The sequence below is a fragment of the Dendronephthya gigantea genome, unplaced genomic scaffold (genome assembly GCF_004324835.1).
Source record: "Dendronephthya gigantea isolate DGI-Jeju-01 unplaced genomic scaffold, DenGig_1.0 000142F, whole genome shotgun sequence".
In the NCBI taxonomy this organism is placed as follows: domain Eukaryota; kingdom Metazoa; phylum Cnidaria; class Anthozoa; order Malacalcyonacea; family Nephtheidae; genus Dendronephthya; species Dendronephthya gigantea.
Window position 1 is genome coordinate 460,876 of NW_021163152.1, and position 21,927 is coordinate 482,802.

At 40.0% G+C, this 21,927-nt stretch overlaps 2 protein-coding genes across 2 annotated transcripts; both read left to right on the forward strand.

Annotated features, from left to right (window-relative positions):
* The first annotated feature begins 657 nt into the window (after positions 1–657).
* Positions 658–12,539, forward strand: LOC114536639. Its single transcript, XM_028557992.1, has 2 exons — positions 658–11,849; positions 12,359–12,539. Exons 1-2 carry the CDS (start codon positions 726–728, stop codon positions 12,464–12,466), a joined length of 11,232 nt encoding a protein of 3,743 aa, XP_028413793.1. The 5' UTR covers positions 658–725; the 3' UTR covers positions 12,467–12,539.
* Positions 12,540–17,675: 5,136 nt separating this feature from the next.
* LOC114536670 lies at positions 17,676–19,448 on the forward strand. The gene is made up of 2 exons (XM_028558022.1): positions 17,676–17,784; positions 17,865–19,448. Exon 2 carries the CDS (start codon positions 18,015–18,017, stop codon positions 19,446–19,448), a length of 1,434 nt encoding a protein of 477 aa, XP_028413823.1. The 5' UTR covers positions 17,676–17,784; positions 17,865–18,014.
* The last annotated feature ends 2,479 nt before the right edge of the window (positions 19,449–21,927 follow it).

The window sequence follows — 21,927 nt, forward strand, 5'->3', positions numbered from 1 at the left end:
AAGGGCTGGTGAAGCGCATCAGAGATGGCGATATATCTTATAGTTTCCTAAAGGTTGTCACCAGAGAAAGGGAAAGAGTCTCAATGATATGTGCTAGTGTGCTGCTTAAATCAATGCCAATGACTGATTATAAAGATCACCAAACGCAAATCTTGGATGGTATTACTGAGTTGGTGCGTGTTGTAAAAGATTGTTCGAAAAAATTTGATTTGTTGGACTCGGCGATTAATCACGTGAAGAAAATACCAAGTGATGTTTGCGTCGTCCATGGCTTAGAAAATATCATACAGACGTTCAATGATCTCAAGGAATCTTTCGAAAGCAAGAATGTAGATAAATTACGTGTTGATACGTTTTGGGGAACATTACTCCCCTTTTTAAGACCTGCTGAAGCACTACAACCGTTAGTAAATTCGTGGTCTTTTTCAAGTGTGTCTAAGAGATGTTTAAAGGAATTACAGAACTCGAGTGGTGACGAAAGCGAAGCAGCACCGTCATGGGATTTCGAGTCGTTGATTACCTTTCTAACAACTACAGCAATCGAAGAGCTTCAATGTCAATGGAACCCTGTGTTGAATAATCCCGGATCGCTAAGTGTTGAGACCATAACGACGTTGCTTGGCACTTTGAAGCATCCAAACCGACTCGACGAAGAACTCGAGCTACTAGGAAAATACTTTAGGCGCCCGTTTTCCCCTTTGGTTAAAGTGTACATCGAAGACTTTATGAAGTATCCCATTGTCTTGAAACAAGTGCAGCACATCATTAGCACGCTGAAAATATTTGGATTAGCAGATCCTTTAAATGGCATGATTAAAACGCTTTCACAATTCCAAACAATTTTGGAGAACAGTGCAGCGCTCACCCTCACTGATTTGGACAAATCAATGACATATGTACATGGAATAGTTTCATCATTTTCAGGAGAAAACCTTGATTGTGTGATGGAGGAGCTGTCAAGATCCAGTGAACTACTTGGATTTGTCGAAGAAATAGTTGATGAAGATATTCGTTTTTTGATTGACGCTGTTGAAGAACATTCAGATCAGTTTTTATCTGAGTCATCAGTTTCGGACCTTATCGATGTCCATGGTTTCTTAGCACCACTGATTAAGATACGAAAGCAAAACAAATGCAGTCCTTTGAGTTTTCTCGAGATGTTAAAAGCATTCTGCATTGGTCATGAAGACATAGCAATGAAAATTCATCAGTGCAGTACAAACGTGAATAGCCTTCGTGGATTGTACACAAGTATTGCAAACCGCGGGGAGATGACTAAGGAAATCATTAGTAACTGCCTGAAGCGGGGAATATATTGGGTGTCGCAAAAAGATGAAAGATGTGAAACTAAGATTAGCTATGAGCTTCAGGGAAGCAGTGAAGTGAAAACGTGCAATTACACGTTGTCAGACCTACATGACTTACGGAGCCGTGCGCATCTCATTGTTACTTCCCACAAAAATGCTATCAAGGTACCGTTAGGCCCTTCTAAGGAAAGTAGCGACGATATTGATTTTGATAACTTTATTTATCAAGTTAATCTATTGACGGAAATTTCTACTCTTCTATCGGAATTACGTACATCTGGGTATGTGAAATATCGGGAATTCTGGAAACGAATAAAAACTACCAAAGAACTTAAAACTACCAGGGACACTCTTTTAACTGATCTGCAAGAATGGGAAAACATCCTCAAGAAAGAACGCGAAAACTTTCACTTTCTGAACTATTATCGTTCTGATCAACTATGCACGCTGTATGATTTTTTCATTAGTGAATCCGAGAATAATTTTGACGAAGTTCTTCCATTAATCCATTTCGTTGACCGCACGATCACTAAACCGCAGTTACAGAAATACCGAAAGCTACAGAAGAAGCAGACAACATCAGGCTCGGACGCTAGTGCCGACTTATTAGTAGCAACTGTTGGTCAAGCGTTAGAAAATATTTTCAGTAATTCACAACCAGTCATCAGATGGGTACCACTTGAAGAACAAACACAATCATACATTAAGCTGGACGCTACAGTCACACCAGGAGAAATTTTTGTCGCTTGTTTGGAGAAGAAAAGTCCCCAAACAGCCAACGTCGTCCTCACACTGTACGAGAACACGTCAAAAGCGTTTCCTGAACCGCATCAAATTGTTTTCTGCAGTTCCCAAACAACATGGCAAGAAATACACCTTTTACTCCAAAGATGCTTCGCGCATTCAAAATGCCCTCAACAAAATAGTCTCTATTGTATTGCAAACGTTGAATTGCTACCAAATGAATTGCAGTTTCAATTAGTAGACGCAATCAAAGCAAAGCAGAGATGCTACGAAAGTCACGAGATCATTAAGGAGAAGGCTGATTATCAACTAGCTGTAATATGCCGTGGTGGCGACCATCACCACATTGCCGAACAGTTTTCCCAGTATACACACCACATTGCGAGTATGAGTGATCAAGTCCTTGAGAGTCGCCTTCAATCCGGTTGGCCTGATATCAAAATGGTCACATCCACTCTTCCTGGTCTTGGTAAAACAGAACAAATAAAATACGAAGTTCTGAAAAAAGGTATGAATGTTGCTTCATTTTCCATCAGTGGCCCATTTGAGCCCAGCAAGCTCATCAAGCGTCTTAAAAAGCTCAAGCTTAAGAAGTACCATTGCCTGCATCTGGATATTGGAGAAGTTAGTGACCCACTGTCATTGGACACATTCTTATTTCAACTGATTGTCACAGGAATGGTTTCAGCTGGAAATCAGTTCTATCATCTACCTACAACACACATCTACATTGAAATAGCGAATACGCTGAACGATTTCCTTCGAGAGTCAATGATGATATCAAAGTACTTCACTCGCATTGACTTAAAATGGCAGAATTTCAAGGATCTTTTGGTCAGCCCTGAAATCACAAGTGATGTCCAAGTTGTTTGCCATCATTTAGATATCTTCGATCGCGCTCGTTTTGACTTGGAGGAAGTTTACTTCAGTGGACCAAAAAGAGCAAAGCCAATGGCAGAACATCGTTGCCAGGAGCTTTTGGCAAAATATTTCGCGTCAGATGCCGATATTACCTTTACAACGCTCCAAACATTCCTAAGCGTTCTGGCCGATCAACTTCTGAAGTTTTCTAAAAGTGCATTTTTCAGAATTCCACATCTCAAATCTATGTTGGGCAAAGGAAGCCAAGGTATCCGCAACAATCTTTTCAAAGCCTTGTTAGAGTTATCAAGGGAGTTCGCATCCCGAGCCATAACAACATGCCGTTCGAGTGAAAAGCGGAATCTTTCTCAGAAAGAATCTGCAATGGCTCTAGACAAAGCGTTGACGTTGAAAACCAAATCTGCCACCGATATGGTTGAACGGGTTGAAGGAATGATACAGTGGGAAGACAGCAACCATTTGTTGGTCGTGTTTCATGGTCTTAACTCGCAAGCCATCACTGCTGTGTATCGGAACAGATCATTGGTTCCTTTAAATGTTGAGAAATTGCTAATGAGCCAAGCGGTACGAAAAAATACCAAGCTCGACGACTTCAAGGTTTTTACCCAAGAACAACTACAAGAGAAGTTAGAGAAGATAGCTGGCGCAAAAATGGTTAAAAACCCCGAATTATTCCAAAGTTACGCATTAACACCGGATAATGTCTTGAAGATGATACTGATCATATTACGGGTTCGTGTGAATGCACCGGTGATTATCATGGGGGAGACAGGATGTGGAAAGACCAGCCTCGTCCGCTACTTAGCGAATACATGCGGTATTCATTTCTGTACATTCAATTTCCATGCAGGAATATCGGAAGAGGAGATAATCGCATTTATCAACACGAGCGAATGCCTTGCCGATAAAAAGAAAGAGCAAATCTGGATATTCTTGGACGAAATCAACACGTGTGACCATCTAGGCTTGATCAATGATATCATGTGTCATCATTCCATGCTCGGACGACGACTGTCCAACAATCTTGTTTTCCTAGCAGCTTGTAATCCGTACAAGTTACGTCCAGAAGAACACATCAAGACAGCTGGCCTTGAAGGCAAGAATATCGTGGATGAATATTCCGGACTTGTGTATCGTGTGCACGAACTGCCTGAAGCTATGGTTGACTATGTGTGGGATTATGGCTCCCTTGCCCCGGAAGATGAACGAGACTACATCCAAAGGATGGTGAGAGAGATTCCAAAAAAATATGAAGGTTTACTTGTTGATCTGCTTTCCGCATCTCAAAAGTTTATTCGGGAAGCCGAAAATAATTCTTTTTGTGTCAGTCTTCGCGATGTGCATCGCTGCATTCGGCTAATAAAATGGTTTCAGGACATGATAATAAAGCGCAAGGAGCTAAAATGTACCCTAGATGACGAATGTCCTCAGCACCTTCGAATTTACCATTCGATCTCAGAACGGTTCAACACGAAACCTATGATAAAAAGCATTGTTCTTACTCTCGCCCATTGCTACTTGTCCAGATTACCTACTTCAGAGTTGCGAAAGAGCTATCGAGCACATATGATGGAGCTGTTTCTTAGAAATGGAACTTCAATGAGTCGTGGAAATAATTCCGATGCTTTTGCCGCCATTGTACGTATGGAAGAAGAAGATTATTTAAATCGGATGGAACTCCCCCCTGGCACAGCAAAAAACGCCGCCCTGCGTGAGAATGTCTTTGTTATGTTGGTTTGCATCTTAAATCGTATTCCTATTTTCGTAGTTGGAAAGCCTGGTTGCAGCAAATCCTTATCCATTCAATTGATTCGAAGCAATTTACGAGGACGAGATTCGCGTGATCCATGGTTCAGAGAGTTACCACAACTTTATGTAGTCTCGTATCAAGGTTCAGAATCGTCAACTTCCGAAGGAATCAACAAAGTGTTTGAAAAGGCACACAAATACAAATCACACAACAAAGATGGAAATGTTTTGCCTGTTGTTCTGCTGGATGAAGTCGGATTGGCAGAAAATTCTAAATACAACCCACTCAAAGTCTTACACAGTTTACTAGAACCTGGAGATGGGGAATTGCCAGAGGTTGCAGTTGTGGGTATTTCAAATTGGTCGTTAGATGCAGCGAAGATGAACAGAGCAATTCATCTGTCCAGACCTGAGCCAACGAAAGAAGACTTGTATGAGACTGGCCATTCACTACATTACGCTGATGATGGTGATAGCAGCCAAAATTTGGGAGAGAAGGAGTTAATGTCCTTAGCAGAAGGCTATTTCGAATATGAAGGGAAACAAACCCATGCCAATTTTCACGGTCTGCGTGATTACTACTCTCTCATCAAAAGCTTAACAGGTCGCGGCAACTCCAAAGAAGTCAACATTTCACTACAGCGCAATTTTGGAGGCCTTCCTGGTGAAGTATCCAACATTCAAAAGATTTTTTTTGGAAAATTAAAGAAGTATATGACATCCAATGATCAAGAAATTGTCCAAGTTACCAAATTAATTCGAGAGAATCTTTCAGACCCCAAAGCACGTCACTTGATGCTGATAACAAATGGAGACTCAGCCATTGGAATTTTAAGACAAAGTCTTGCTCAGCTAGAAAAGGAAACTATCACAATTTACGGCAGTCGATTCGAAGAGGACTTGTCCGAAGAGTATAATTACAGAATCCTGAGTCGTATCATTCTTTGCATGGAACGGAATTGCATCCTGATATTAAAAGATCTTGAAAGCATTTATGGAAGTCTTTATGATATGTTAAACCAGAATTATGCCGTTGTTGGGAACAGGAAAAACTGTCGTGTGGCTCTTGGAGCACATAGCAACCCAATGTGTCAAGTAAACGATGGATTTCGCTGCATTGTTCTTATTGATCAGCATAAAGTAGATTATTCCGACCCCCCATTCCTTAACAGGTTTGAAAAGCAAGTCTTGCGCTATTCCGATGTGCTGTCGGAAGACCAAAAGAATGTGATCAACGAGCTTGAGAGCTGGGTTCAAGCGATCTCCACCGTACAGACTTTAGAGTCACATTTCAGGGAAACAGATACATTCATTGGTTTCCACGAAGACACCCTTCCATCACTGGTCTTGTCACACAGTCATGATGCAGACACCTCAAGCAGCCACGACGCCGATACCTCAGCAGGTGTTTTGAAAAAATGTAAAGATGACTTGATGTGGATTGCATCGCCTGATGGTATGTTGCGGACCCAGAAATGCAATCTTTTGAAGGAAGATTCGCACGAAGTGCATGAATTGAGAGATGAATATTTCAAGAAACCAGTTCACCAGGGTTTTGCTTCCTTCATGGACCACGTGGTGTCCAATGATCAGAATCTGACTTTCTTTGCTGGTGATGAGATTGGAACTAAAACGGTTATTATGACATTTTCCAACATTCACACGGATATTGGTCGATGTTTAGGCAGCGGTTTCAAATGTCAAGTTGAACGACTGAGTGCGTACAAGTCTGAGAAACAACTAACTGAAAAAATTAGCGAATTCTGGAATTCACCAGAAAAGAAATTGTTGGTTTTGCAGTGTAAACCAGATTTGGATGGTGCCCATTTACTCCTTGCCCGTTCCATTATTGAAGAAAAAAGAGATGCCTATAAGCGATTTGTGCAACAAACTGAGGAAGATCCACGAGGACGCAAGCATGTTTGTATCGTTGTTCACGTTCAACGTGGAGAAACAACAAATGATGTTTCCTGGCAGTTTAGCTTTTTGTGTGGTTGGAGACAGGTATTCCTCGATGTCCTTGAAGCTCCTCTTGTACCATTAAATGAATTACTCGGGAAAAGCGTTCAGAAACTTCTCACATCTCAAATATGGCCCATTCGCCTGATTGCAAAAAACGATCTTTTATGGTGCTTCACATGCATTAAATATACACAAAGCCAGCGACCTTTAGACATGGTCTTACGCATTTCCAAGAACCTTTTCGACTCGGAAGCAGTTTCAAAAGTCATAGAGGAACTCATCTTAAACTCGATTGACTATAAAGTTCTCCAACAAGATCAGGAAACATACTGTGAAGTAAATTGGCAAGTGAAGGTTGCTTGTGATCGCCAGTCGTTAATCAATTTCTCGACTCTTTACTGTGCAATGGAGCAGTTCGTCTCTAGATTAGTCCAAAATCCATTGGCTAAGATTGTTTACTTCCTAGAAAAGGAGAATGCTTGGCCACCTCACTTAGTCAAGTGGCAAACTTCTGATGAAACTATGTTGCCAGAGTTAGAAGAAATATGGTGCAAATGTATCAAGAATACTAGCATTTTCAAAATGTCAGACATACCTGAGCCACTTGGGGCGGAATCATATTTACTTAGCAGTACCAGCCTTGACCTTTGCCTACCATTCAGTCAAGTAATTATCAGGAAAGTTGAAGGCGTCAAGGAGTTGTTCTTAGAAGATTATACAACACTGATAGCAAATGATGACAATTTAGAAAAAAATGGACGACTAAAACGGGATGTTTGGCAAAAGCAACTCGAAAAATTTTCCAAGATGATAACAGACCAGGTTCCCGAACTCCTTTTCTTCTCTTCTGACTGTCACGATTTATACATGAAGGACATTTTTGATATGGTAACAGCCGATTTCAGCGAAACTTTAACTCGTCCCCAACGAACCTCAATAACGAAGGCAGTGTTCATTTCTGACGCTAAACAGAGCTTGCCAGCGAGTAATTTGCCCGAGTTTTGTACACTCCTGCACACTTTTATATGGATTCATCGCGAACAAATCCTTGATCTGCTGAAAATGGTTGATTGCTGCGGACCGTTTGTACCACTAACAGTTACCGAAAATGTGACAAATGACATGCTAAGCACATCTGAAGACATTGTGTTTGTGAAAACGCTGAAAAAGAGTGAAGGCTCTGAAGACGAGTCTTTGATCGGCACTCAATCAAATTCTTGCGCTGAACTCCAAGCAGATAAAGAAGAACAAAATGGAGTTCAGCCTGCCGACATAAAGCTCGAGTTTGACGAACAATCAACGAACGTTGAACCCATTAAAGAAGAGTCCAGTGAAGAAGAACTGATCGAAGAACTCAACAAGGAACAACTTTTTGAACAGGAACCAGATGAAGGAGAACCGATTGAAAACGGAATGGAGGACATAGAAGACTCAGAGAGATATGGAGATATCTTAGTCACTGCATACTGTGAAAAAATGTTTCCCTCGCAGGAAATTGTTAAAAACAACGGTGGTGTTGAACCTTGGAAACGAAATGCTAATTTGTTGCTTTCTCTTGCATTCAAAATTAGTGAACATTCACCAGCATTCCATTACCTACGATTGTGTGTTGATTTCTCAAGGATTGTCTTAAATCCAAAGATTTCATTGACCTTATCGTCGCTGCATGATCTATACGATATTGGCGTAAGTCTTAAATCCGGTTATCTTGACAACGAACAGGCATTCGAGACTATAACAGAACAACTTATCAAACCATTGGAAAAAAAACTAAAAAAACATAAGGATGGGCAAGAAGGTTTACAGAAGTTCTCAGCTCTATTTTATGGTCGTTGTATTGACACAAATGTTGACACCTGTGGTGCTCGCCCGATAATCGAACAAGTTCTGTCCTTGAAGAGACCAGAATTGGTAATGATGATGAGTCCTGTTGTCTTACGGCTACTCATGGTGGAGGAAATACAGTCGCCTGGCATATTTATGGATATAATCACGAATCCACGTACTATTGATAACTGTCCTTGTCTCGAGAATATTGACGAAGTATTCAAAGATCTTTACTCTGAGGGTTTGATACATCTTGACTCGTATCCTGCTGTGATGATCTGTGATCTAATTCAATTTTTGCTAAATTTTGACGAACATTTCACGATCGATGACATTGATAGTTCTGACTGTAAAGTTCTTACACTTGCTAAAGCTGCTTTGGCATTCATCTCACAAGATGAAATTGCTCGCGGTTTATCCGTTCTTTCAGCTGTTGCGTTCCTTCGTGGATTCTTCACAATGTTAGCAAACTTCGTTGCTGGAAATCCCAGTGCTGTGAAAGAAGATAGCCAATACATCCACGTAATGTCAGAAGTTAACTCACTACTTAAAGATCCAAAATCTTCGTTACAAGTATTTTTCATGAAACAACTTCACAAAACCACTAGTTTATTTGATTTACGAGTGTGGTTTGGCGAAAATAACATCCTTCCCACAATGCAGGAGCTATGGCGGAATGAAAAAAGTGAAGAAAAGGCTGTGTTTACATCTGTGTTAGGATACCCTGAATATGAAGAAGTCAAAGCTGCCTGTTGGAACTTACAATTAAATGATGACACACTAATGAAAGAATTTTTGAAGAAATGTAATCATTCCCCAGATCATGTATTTGCATTACTTGGATTTTTTATAAACATGGTCTACTTGAAACGGGCTGTGCGAAAGCTCACTGATAAAGAAGAACTGTTGGTGAAGTGGATAGCTGCGAATGTCGCTTCGTTTCCGTCACTATTTCAAGAACTTCTGTTGAGAGTTATTGGTCGTCACGATTTCAATTCTCCCCAACTTCAGCCATCGTCAGAGTCACCAGTGAAAGATGTTGAACTGGCGTTACTAGTTCTCCATTTTGCTTGTGTTGTTGCTACAGGTGCACTTCAAAAAACTTCGCCAATTTATCGATATTTCACTCTCACTGATGAATTTGAACCGCCTTGTGTTCTCGCCCACTGCGAAGAAGAGATACGTTCCGTGTTTGAATACATACAATCATCATCTACCAAAGCATCTGACTGTGTTACGTGTGCTTGTGGCTCAAGATTAGCTTTCAAGAGTGGAAGCAACGAAAAACTCTGTCCGCATTGTCCCGAAAACTTGAATGACAAGAAAAACTGCAGCACATCCTCGGAGAAATCTGCCACGTTGTCATTGCCCCCCGAGAATGACACATGCCATGAATGGGACCTTTGCGCACCACACATGAGTCCAGCCGTTTACCGTGCCTTGCATTTTATAGTGTATTCGTCATACTACACAGGAGTTGCTCTCGGAACTTCTTCTGAGGAGAAGTTGAGAAAAACCTTAAACGTTTTGCACGGACTTGAGCTTGACGATGAATCCACAACACCGGCAAATTTTTGCTTCCAGATTATGGAAAATGATCTATCATTTTTGATGAAAATTCTTAGTTGTCAGAGAAGTGCCGCAATCAAAACCCTGCATCTTGTGTTAGAGAGAGCTTCGGGTCTGCTGAGAAGTAACAACCTACTAAAAAAGAACGACTGCTCGCCACCGGAGGCGCGACGAAAATGGGAAACTATGTTCGCCCTGCTTACCGAACCGGTGTTTTTAAACGGACGAGAAACGTCCAAGGAAATTAAGGAGATGATAAAACTAGAGCACACAGAAGAAAGTCAAGAAACAGTCCAGCTTGAATGTCGCATTTTGGAACTTGATAATTATCCGGAGGATCCGGAAGAACAAAATCAGCAACTAAAGAGATTATTCCGTGTAACCAAAGAATCAAGTTTAGAAGACTTCAGGTCCACATTTCTCAACTCTCCAAATGATGTACGAGAAAAGCACAGTTTTTTGACTCTGTTCTTTGCAAAGTTTGACCAAATTTCGACAATTGACAACCTCCACCATCTCTTGAAATGGTCTCGCCTGGTATCGTCAGCATTAACCCATCGCATCAGTAGAAAAGACGCGCAGTCTAAGTTCACCATCAACGATTTCATCACTGGTCATATTCTACAACTAAAGCGAAACCCTGATGAAACTAAACGTTTGAGAGAATTGTTCAACAAATTCAAAGAAGCATGGAACAAAATGCTCCCCTTAGTAAAGAAAGAACCTGGTGATAATCACGACAACATGCCTCGAATAGGGGAGACTAATAGTGTAGCTCTCTGTCTGATGGAGAGTGATGATGGTATCTATCTTGAAACAGCCATTGGGATTCTGGTTTCTTATCAAAATTCAATTTTAGATACAATCATTTCCCTTTCTGCGCATCGCCACCCAGCTTTAAGTTTCCTGGAAAAAGAAAACTGTAGTGGAGTTCCGTGTATCTCTATTCAGAAGGTGGATGAAAAACAAGTTATAAATTTCCAATGGTCAGACGATTTATTCCAAGATGCACGAAACAATCCCGAGTATGGCAAGGGTCACGAAATCGCCTATGATTTCGAGAGAATAGAAATGGAGCTGGCAACAGAAATCGCATTTGGAAAGTGCTTCCTGACGGGGACCCTAAACAAGTTTATTTTCGCGAAAGAGTTGTTCCACTCGTGTGGTCCTTTGCTGACAGAGATCCGATCCCAAGTGACACAAAGCTCTAAACTGCCGGAAGATGTGCGTAAAGGTGTGTCGAACCTAAAAGAGGAGAGGATTAGAGAAGCTCAAGATCTTCTTCAACATATCGAGGTACTGATCTTCCTGCTTAAAAGAAAATTGAAGAAATTCAACGAGGATATGACCCTGGAAGAGCTCGCCGAAAAATGGTCACCGTTGTTACCAAGTCCCTTCCCAGTAAAACTGTTACCCAAACCACGTAGTTCGATCAAGATTAAACACGTTGCTGCCCTTTATGAAGCTCTTGAAGATGTGCTTGCCGATGGAGCCATCGAAGGACTGGCCGAGAAATTCCGAGATGAGTTGCCAGATGAGATGAAAGAAACCATTAAAGCTCTAGTTGGCGGGGAAGTTGAACAGTTCAAGCCACAAAACTTTTTGACAGCAGTACGTCGTTTCGTGTTTCGTTATCTCTCGTCAGAAACTGAAAGATATTGGCCAGACGAACATAACTCTTTGCAGTCTAGCTTGAAGGAACCATCATTGTGGTTCCCTCTGGGTCCACCGAACCTGGACGAGATCCCGCTAGAAATCACTCTCGAATACATTCACTCAATTGTGAAATATATAGAAAAATTGGAGAAGGTAAGTTACGACTTCTAACTATACAGAATTTAAAAATGCCTTTTCTATGATTGTATAAAGTCCTTATTATTGATATGGGTACACATGCGATTTATTTATTTTGGCATTGTCATGTTAAAATTTAGGTTGAGTTAGGCCTTTCAATGCCGCAAATTTTTGAGTTGCTGTTTTGAGTTGCCGTGCATATGTTGCATGTCAAGTCGTGAGGTAAAATTATCTGCAAGCCAGGGTATTTAATCCAGAATTAGCATGCATGCTCGCATCTTTGTCAAAATGAGCAGCATGCATAATTGGAGTATTGCACAATTGTAACAACAGGTTTTTTCAACAACAATAGAGTAAAAATGCTCATCTGGCATAAAATTAAAACCAAGACTGAATAATGATGTTCTTCTGAACCCCATGAACATTAATGTCGATAAGTTGCAACAACACAAGTTACCATAACGGTAAACAAAAATGTTCAAAAGTCAGTATCAGGGAAACCAAAAACCACTATACGTTTATAGGAAAGAAAGGGAAATAGCGGAAGACTGGGCCTGAGAAGTTCATCGCGTCAAACACAGGCAACCAAGCAATCCGGCCGACGTCGAATTCAAAAGTTCTCCCGCATATAGGCGGATATGGTGTGAAGTATTAATTCAGTTTACTGTTGATCTTTAATAAAGCCCCGTTTACACTACGCTCAATTTATTGGCACGGCACGGCTAAAATGGGTACCCGTACCCAATTTCATTAGTGTTCAGACTACCAAAACAAAGGCTGAGCACGAATGAGATGGGTACGGGTACCCATTTTAGCCGTGCCGTGCCAATAAATCGAGTGTAGTGTAAACGGGGCTTCAATAACAGATTTCAAATTAGCCCCAGCATAGAGTCAGAATAACGTTGCTGCTGTAATGACGTAATCAGATAAGTAAAAATTAAACATATAAACACTGGTAGTTATAGACACATTTTAAACATATATTCAATTTACTCGATATTATCTTTTGCATGCTTTATAGCTTGTGTACTTTTGTCTTGCTTGCCGTAATGTCTGCTTGCTTTAAAAATAGATATAGTGATGTTTGATTTGTTATATTAATCAACAAATATCGTATGTGGAACGTTTAAGTATATTCACTAAGCAAATATTATAATCTCATTATAGTTAACCGGCGTTAGGAACTGAACAGGTTTTGTAACTAGGTTCGGTTTCAAAAACAGCATAAACTGTATAAGTAAATAATCTGCACAGCCCAGGTATTCCAGAACTTTTTCAAAAAATCTTTTTCAATAGTAGAAAACTACTGGGAAAATTCGATATATATAAATAACAATTTGAGTCGAAAAACACCTGGAAGAAATCAGCTACAGAGCCTGTTTGTTCGGTTAAAATTTGTAATAATTTTCCAATAAAGTTAATTGCAATCAAATGGGTTTCAAATTATTAAAGTATTTGGTGATAGATTCAAGGAATTGTGACAAGTTTTAAAACTGAGGTTGGCACATGTTTGTGATGGTGGTCTGTGCCCCATTTCATAACTTGAATGTGTTGAATAGATAATATGGTTAAAACTGACAAAGGTTTGTATTCTATCTATCTACCGCAGGTATGCTATTGAGGTTTGATCGGACTCGCTGGTAGAGAGGTCGCAAGTGGCAGGCAGATATGCGAACAAGCCTTGAAAAATATAATTTAAAAAAAAGTTTTAAAATGGCAGTTAATCTGACGCGAACCAAAATTTTAATTTAGACAATCGCATGCGCATAAGTCACAAAAACGTCAAACGTCCATGACATAATAGCGGACAACTTCAATTTCGCATTTTCATTCCTGGGCGTAATTAAAATCTCCGGGCGGAATTAGTACCCTGCGCCGGCCATTGAACTGTAGGTAAACTGGAACGCTAACTCCTGACAAACATCGCCATATCAGCTTGAAACAAAAATAGTTTTTCTGAGTTATGAGACGAAATACTTGACGCCTGTATGGTCAAATTAAAGCTATAGAAAAGTTATATTTTATGAGGAAATTTCAAGACTTAAACTGCACAAGAAATGTATAAAAAAACAACAAAAACAATTACCGGCAAAAAAACCGGGGAATTTTTAAATATTTTTTTAGATTCAAATTTCTACACGAAATGTAACTTTTTAATAGCTTTAATTTCATGTGCCCAGCTCGGCGACAATAGTTAATAACCATTCGAAAGTTTAGAAAAAAAACTAAAAATGACAACAACCAATATCTTTTATAAACGATTTATTTTTGACACTCGTTTTAATCTGAGTGAAGTGTGAGTATGCCGATTTTTCATTGCATACAAATCATACTCGTATACATTACATAATTTGCATGAATGGTTTTTCTGGAGCTCAAATATTCTCATTCCGGGCTAGTGTCTTCAAAGTTTCAACATGAGATTAGCCCTGATGAAGACACTAGACCGGAGTGTCGAAACGTTGGGTCGTAAATGTACTCTTTGTGTGCTGATTACTTTCATTAATTAAACCAGAATAGCGATAATTGCGAAAGATTCCTGGTTGCCGTGAACCTACTAATATATTACAGATATTTGTATATATTCAGATTTTCACATTTGGACTGGATTAATAACTAGAGTGAAACGGTTTCTTGTAAATCAGCTTAGCGCTGAATGATAGCCCTTCTAAAAGTGTTTGTCAAATTGTAACAACTTTTATACCATAGCAGATTTTAAAAACTTTATTAAACCTTCAACAGTCCGACCAAGAAACGAAAATTGGAAGTGATCAATAGGTTCACGTTATACGTATTTACATTGGAATTAAATAAAACTAAATAGAATGATTGACAAGCATATGCTGCATGTACCGCTGATCAACGACAGCTGTGTGCACATTTCAGTTTAAACTTTACTGAAAAAATATATCTTAGAGTAATTGTATGAGATATGAATTACATAAACATAGATACGAAAACGACAATCGTTGTGTAATGATACTTGGACGTCGGAAAACTGTTTAAAATGCTTCGAGGTAAAACTCTTCCAGCCCCAATTGTGCAAATTTATATCACTGGACGCTGACAGCTGTCTTATTGTGTTTTAAAGAATCGCTTTGTTCCAGAACACGTCCAAGCCGTAAGAGGTAAAGTTTTGTGAACTAATTGTACCAAACTTATTTTAAGTACATCCTATTTTGCTGGTGATTTGACGACAAACAGCAAAATCGTCGACAAAATCTCCTTGGCACACTACCTAGAATTTTGTATTTGTAATAAAACTCGATGGCAATCTCGTTGAAGTGCAATATATTATAGTGATGAGGCCTATAACCAGTTTGCACGAATGTAGATTATCGCGGGCCGTGTAAAAATCAGTTGAAAGTTTCAATTCTGAAACATGCAGAAATATGAGAGCATTTTATTCCACAAGCAAAAACTAAATGTTTTCAACCTTGATACAAATATACAGTATACTGTTTACAACTACATATTCAGTACATCAGTACATAATATTCAAGTCGACTCATTCAAGAGAGATCTAAGAGTGTTATTTAATAAGAACTTACTGACTGAGAGTGAGGTCTGTACGGTAAAATATTAAACCGAGGTCGTGCCGTATTGACCGAGCGATAGCGAGGTCAATACGGCACGACCGAGGTTTGATATTTTACCGTACAGACCGAACAATCGAAGTCAGTAAGTTATTTATTATATGACTTAATTTGGGAAAACCATAAACACGAATAACAATTCATTTCGAATTGCTGTTGTTTTTCCCGAGGGCAATAAAAATTGAGCGTATTGCCCGTGGGCAATATGGGAAAATCCCGCCTCGTCAGCAGCCAATCAAATTGCAGGATTTACAAAAACAAACACTAGTCATATAATAATTTATACTTATTCACCGTTTAAGGTAAACGGGCTTGATACAACCGGTCCCAACTCCCAGAAGTGCCAACTGTCTATGTACACAATAAAGGACACGTGACTTCCACGAATTTAGACTGAGCTACCAGGAATTAAAATCGAAAGCCAGCTGAGACACAAAGCCGCCCCGTCGAGCCGCAAGGCAATTTAATTTTAATTGCAATTCAATTCAATTTGAACTAAACTCGAACAAGATTCACAATAATGAGAATGTTAAATTAAACTCACGGAGTAGGATTCACGAAAATAAAGATGTTCTGAGCGCTTAATAAACACCGTTGTCTCGTCGGAGTTGGCCGACTGAATCGGTATTCAAGGTATCTCGATCCTTAAATTGCCTTAACTTTTTTATGTCTAGATATAATTTTTTATTGTTATTATTGTGTGGCGAATTCGCGGTCATAATTTTGTCTTAGTTTTGGCAAACGTTGCCACCTGTTGCTGGTTTAATGCCCAACAAGTACCGCATTAGAATTTGTGGTTATGAAGACTGCAGAAGTTTTGTATCCTTACCGAATTCGAATTTTGTCAAAGTTCGATGGGTGTATCTAAAGCTAGACACTGAAATGCGATAAGATGCAAATAGCGGAAGTGCAAAAATTCTCAGCAGAAAACATTTACCTGTTGCATATATGCAAGTTGATCTTTATGTCTGGTGTCATATTATAAATGGATATAAGTGCTTTATATCAGTTTTTATGTGATGGAATCGGAGTGATTATTACTTTATATCGAAATATTTAATGGTATTTAATAAAAAATATATCTTAAAGTAATTGTATGAGATATGAATTACATAAACATAGATACGAAAACGACAATCGTTGTGTAATAATACTTGGACGTCGAAAAACTGTTTAAAATGCTTCGAGGTAAAACCCTTTAGAAATTCCCAGCCCCCAATTGTGTAATTCTATATCGCTGTCTCATTGTGTTTTAAAGAATCACTATAGTGTAACTCGGTGCGACCTCTGTTCCGTGGGAACCTTGTACTTTGTTGTCGCAGAACACGTACAAGCCGTTTTGTGAACTAATTGTACCAAACTTATTTTAAGTACATCCTATTTTGCTGGTGATTTGACACAACCAGCAAAATTGTCGACAAAATCTTTAGCACACTGCCTAGAATTTTGTAGTTGTAATAAAAGTCGATGGCAGTCTGGCAAATCGATGGGAATCACGTTGAAGTGCAATATATAGTGATGAGGTCTATAACCAGTTTACACGAATGTAGATGAATCGCGGGCCGTGTAAAAATCAGTTGAAAGTTTTAGTTCTGAAACATGCAGAAATGTCACAATGAGCACAAGCGAACATAATTAAATTATTCACCTCGCCGGCTGCAGAAGTGTCTGTTGTCTATGTCTATGGTCTATGTACACAATGAAGGTCACGTGACTCCCACGAATTCAGACCGAGCTACCAGGAATTAAAATCGAAAGCCAGCAGATATCACAAAGCCGCCCGTTGAGCCGATTTGAACTAAACTCAAACAAGATTCACAAGAATGAGAATGTTACATTAAACTCGCGGAATATAGGATTCACGAAAATAAAGATGCTCTGAGCGTAATAAACACCGAAGGTATCTCCTAAATTGCCTTAACTTTTTTATGCTTGGATATATTGTTATTGTATATATTCTATTTCTTTGGCCCTGTTCATATGATCCCGCTTACTGAGATGTCTCACCTAGCGAGATGAAAAGTTCCATGTGTTCATATGGTGTTTTCATCCCGCTTGCCGAGATAAAAATTCTTCGTTTCCATGGTAACTTTGTGGAAATAATTTTCATCGATACAGAATAAAACGATCGCTAACGCGATTTTTTTTGCCTTTAATGATTGTTTCGTTGACTTATAGGCGTATATAACATAAAGTAACGAGGGTACACAAGTGCGCCCGAAAACAAAATGCACGAACACGAGGAAACATTGCCAAAGAGACGAAGCGAAGTTAAATAATTTTGAGCTATAAAAGTAGCGAATTTAAGGGTTGTTTTGTTTGTTATGTTAATCTAAACAGTGGTTTGGACAAATGTAAGTACAGGAAACTAAGTAGAGAGGTTTAGTCAAAATAAATACTTATATATTTTCTTCCTTTTCTTTGTATTATATAGCTTCAGATTGTAATTATACTATGTATAATCAATTTTGAAACCCAAATCATTGTTGTTTTATTGTGTTGTGTACGCCATCGGTCCATTATCTGAAGATTTATCACCTGTTTGCTGATGGTGCTATGCGACTAAAGTTAATCGCGAAGTATAATGGAGAGAAATGAAAAGGATAAAGCTAAGAATGTGCGTCGAAGTGCAAAGGGCTCTCTTACGAGGGTTATCAAGGCAGCGAAGGAAATTATTGAGGCAAACCGGTCAAAGGATGAAGTAAGCGAAGCGTTTGAAGATGTAAAAAAGGTCCATAAAGTTTTGTTGACGAAGCATGAGGAATATGCTATTATGTTGAGCGATGAAGAGTTTGAAGAATCTGAAGCCTGGATGCAAGCCTGCACAAGTGAGTACATAGCCTGTTCCATTTTATGTCATGACTATGTTAATAAGAAAACTGATGGAAATGGTACGAACATTGTGAATGAGGAGGTCCAAAATGCAGAAAATATTGATGGAGTTAATGTAGCTGAAGGAAGCAATGGTGTTATAGAACAGCCTGGAACTGGAAGTAGTAGTGATAATGGGGAAAGTGAACTAAGCACAATCCCAAGTTCCGAAGCAGTAAAGCCCAGTACTAAGTCGCCAAAGTCCTTTACCGTTAAGCATGAAAAAGCCAAACTACCAGTATTTTCAGGTGATGTTCGACAATATTTCATATTCAAGTCGGATTTCAAGCACGCAGTTGAAGCACAGTATTCTGAAAGAGATACATTGACAGTACTACGTTCATGTTTAAGCTCTGAGCCAGCTAAGTTGATAGAAGGAATAAGTTCTGATCTAGCTGCTGCATGGAAGTATCTCGATCAAAATTATGGGGATCCTCGAGTTGTGTCAGATACGGTTACCCTTGATCTGGAAAGATTCAAAAGTATACAACTTGGAGAAGATAATCGTTTTTGCCATTTGGTAAATTTAGTGAGAAGGTCATACAACATCTTGAAAGAAATTAAACGCCCTCAAGATATGGATAACACACATGTGATATCTCTAATAGAAAGAAAGATGAGCGAAGATGACCTAAGAGTTTGGGCACGGCATCTGAACTCTGGAAGGCTTGAACCATCAATGGATAACCTTCTATCCTGGATGGAGGGGGAGATGACCGCTCGAATGCGCTCTGGGGCTCAAATCCGCAAAAATGTCAAATCAAGTCGTGTTTATGTGTTTGGCTCCAAGAATGAAAATGGTGATGGAAAACAAAGAGATCAACGACCAATGTGGAAACAGTGTTATGTGTGTCAAGGTCAACATTATGTGGATGAGTGCAAAAGATTTTGTGATATGACCCCAAACGAGCGATGGAAAATAGTGAAGGATCAACGAGCATGTTTCTGTTGTCTGAAGAAAGGCAAAGGACATACAGTTGCTAATTGCACACGAAAGAAAGATTGCGGGGAAAACAACAGTCGGGTATCGTCTGCAATAAGCCTCATCACAAGCTCCTCCATGTTGATGCAAATGAATCTGCTGCACACGTTGGCTCTACACAAGATGGTGGTGGTACCTTATTACCTGTTCTTCTTGGTCAAGTGAAGGGAGTACATGGAACCAAAGCAGCAAAGGTTTTCTACGATAGCGGTGCTCAAATATCAATGGTACGCAAAGATCTAGCTGAGGAAATGAAACTTGAAGGAAGACCATCTAAAATAGTCATAACCAAAGTTGGAGGCACTGAAGAAGAATTAGACACAAAGATCTACAAGGTTCCAATATCCACCTATGATGGAAGAAGAATCCAGGTAGTGCAAGCAGTTGGAATCTCACACATTTCAGATGATATGGCAGATGTCAATGTGAACAGGATCTCTGAGATCTTTGAATACCAACTCATCAATTGAAAAGAGAATCTGGCCCTGTGGATTTATTAGTCGGCATCAATCATCCGCAATTTCATGTTGGTGAAACTCGAATCAAGGACGGTTTAGCAGTCAGAAAGAGCCCTCTTGGATGGGTAGCCTTTGGAGTACATGAAGAGCCGACAAAGCAGAAATGCACTCGTGTCCTGAATGTTCGATTAGCCGCACCAGTTGACCTTTCTGAGTTTTGGAATACCGAGTCGATGGGAGTAGCAATATCTCCATGCCAATGCCCAACTACCAAGTTGTCACCGCAGGAACAAAAAGAATTAAAGCTCATTGAAGAGTCCTGCCATTTGGAAGAAAAGAAATGGACTATCAGTTATCCATGGAAAAAGAGCCCAGAAATGTTACCAGATAATTATACACAGGTATTGAAGAAGATGGAATCCACAGAACGTCGACTCGCTAAGACACCTGATCACGCCGAAAGCTATGATAAGCAGATGGAAGAAATGGAGAGCATGGGATTTTCTCGGAAATTAACGAAAGATGAAATTAAGGAATGGAAAGGACCCGTGCATTACGTAGCTCATCATGCTGTTGTCCGCCCAGAAAAGAAAAGTACTCCTGTTAGAATTGTCTTCAACAGCTCAGCATCCTACAATGGCCACAGTTTGAACGAGTATTGGTATAAAGGACCGGACTTGCTCAATAACCTCTTCGGGGTAGTGCTACGGTTTCGAGAAAGAGAGATAGCTGTTGTCGGTGACATCTCCAAGATGTATCATATGATTGCAATTCCGCTAGCAGACCAGCATGTCCATCGGTTTCTCTGGCGCAACTTGGAAACAGATCGAGAACCAGATGTGTTTGTTAAAACCGTCTTGACGTTTGGCGATCGTCCATCTCCGACTATGGCCACAGTTGCAATGCACAAAACCGCCGAGCTGAGAGAAGAAAACAAACCGAAAGCAGCAGAAGCAATTAAGAGAAATACCTACATGGATGACGTGTGTGATTCGCAAGCCTCAGTTGAAGAAGCTAGACAGCTAATTTCTGATATAGATGAAGTCCTTGATGCTGGTGGGTTTCGTATAAAAGAGTGGATTTCCAACGCCCCATTGACGGATAAAGAAAGCAAAGAGGAAGTAATTCTCGGAACAAATGAAGAGAACAACGTGCAAAAGGTTCTCGGAACAGTTTGGCATCCACAAGAAGATCAGTTTTCATTTGCAGTAAAGACAAATGATCCTGTTATTGAAACACCCCCTAATGGAACAAAGTCAACATCAGCAACGCCTACCAAGATGACGAAACGCGTTATCCTCAGCAAATTAGCTGGCATCTTTGATCCCATCGGGGCTGGAGCGGCGACGTTAGTGAAAGCGAAGATTGCTATGCAAGAGCTTTGGCAGCACGGTCTTACCTGGGATGAAGAAATATCGTCTGATTTAAAGAAAACGTGGACGGTGTTATTCAATGAAATGGCGCACTTAATGATGTCCGATTTCAACGATGTCTTACTCCGACTGGCGTCATTGGCAATCCAGAGCTAATCATATTCTGCGATGCATCCCGATTAGCCTTTGGGACTTGCTCCTATGTTAGATGGAAGTTGGCAGGTGGAACGTTCGGAGTTCGGTTCGTAGCGGCAAAGTCTCGGGTCGCCCCCTTAAAAGAGTTAACCATACCCCGTCTCGAATTGCAAGCTGCCGTACTGGCAAGTCGTCTGGCAAAGTCAATCCAAGAAGAAACGCGAATGAAGTTCATACGAACAATCTTTTTCTCCGACAGTAGAGTAACGTTAGCATGGATTCAAGGAATGCCACGTGCGTACAAGCCATTCGTCATGTCGAGTCAGTGAAATTCAGTCGAATTCCAATCCTGCAGATTGGCATCATTGTCCCACTGCTGAAAATGTCGCGGACGATCTTACGAAAGGTATTACACCAGAAGAGCTAAACGGCAGATGGTTCAATGGTCCGACATTCTTAATGCAACCAGAAGAAAATTGGCCAATGGAAACGGGTATGCCAAATAGAACAAAGTGAACGAAGAAAGAAGAAAGGTAACGATGCACAGCCAGATATTCGATTGTCAACGCTACGCCAGGTGGAAACGAGTCGTAAGAATTACCGCCTATGTCCAAAGATTCGGTCGAAATCTGCGTATAAAGAAAGGCAATGGGGACACTCCACGAGAGCTTGGACCCT

What these genes read in the sequence shown, in the direction of transcription:
- LOC114536639 (XM_028557992.1), top strand. Translation starts at nt 726, where the DNA reads ATGAAGTATCCCATTGTCTTGAAACAAGTGCAGCACATCATTAGCACG. An exon ending in ATATAGAAAAATTGGAGAAG is followed by an intron (nt 11,850 to 12,358) that starts GTAAGTTACGAC and finishes ATACGTTTATAG; the next exon opens with GAAAGAAAGGGAAATAGCGG.
- LOC114536670 (XM_028558022.1), top strand. Translation starts at nt 18,015, where the DNA reads ATGGAGAGAAATGAAAAGGATAAAGCTAAGAATGTGCGTCGAAGTGCA.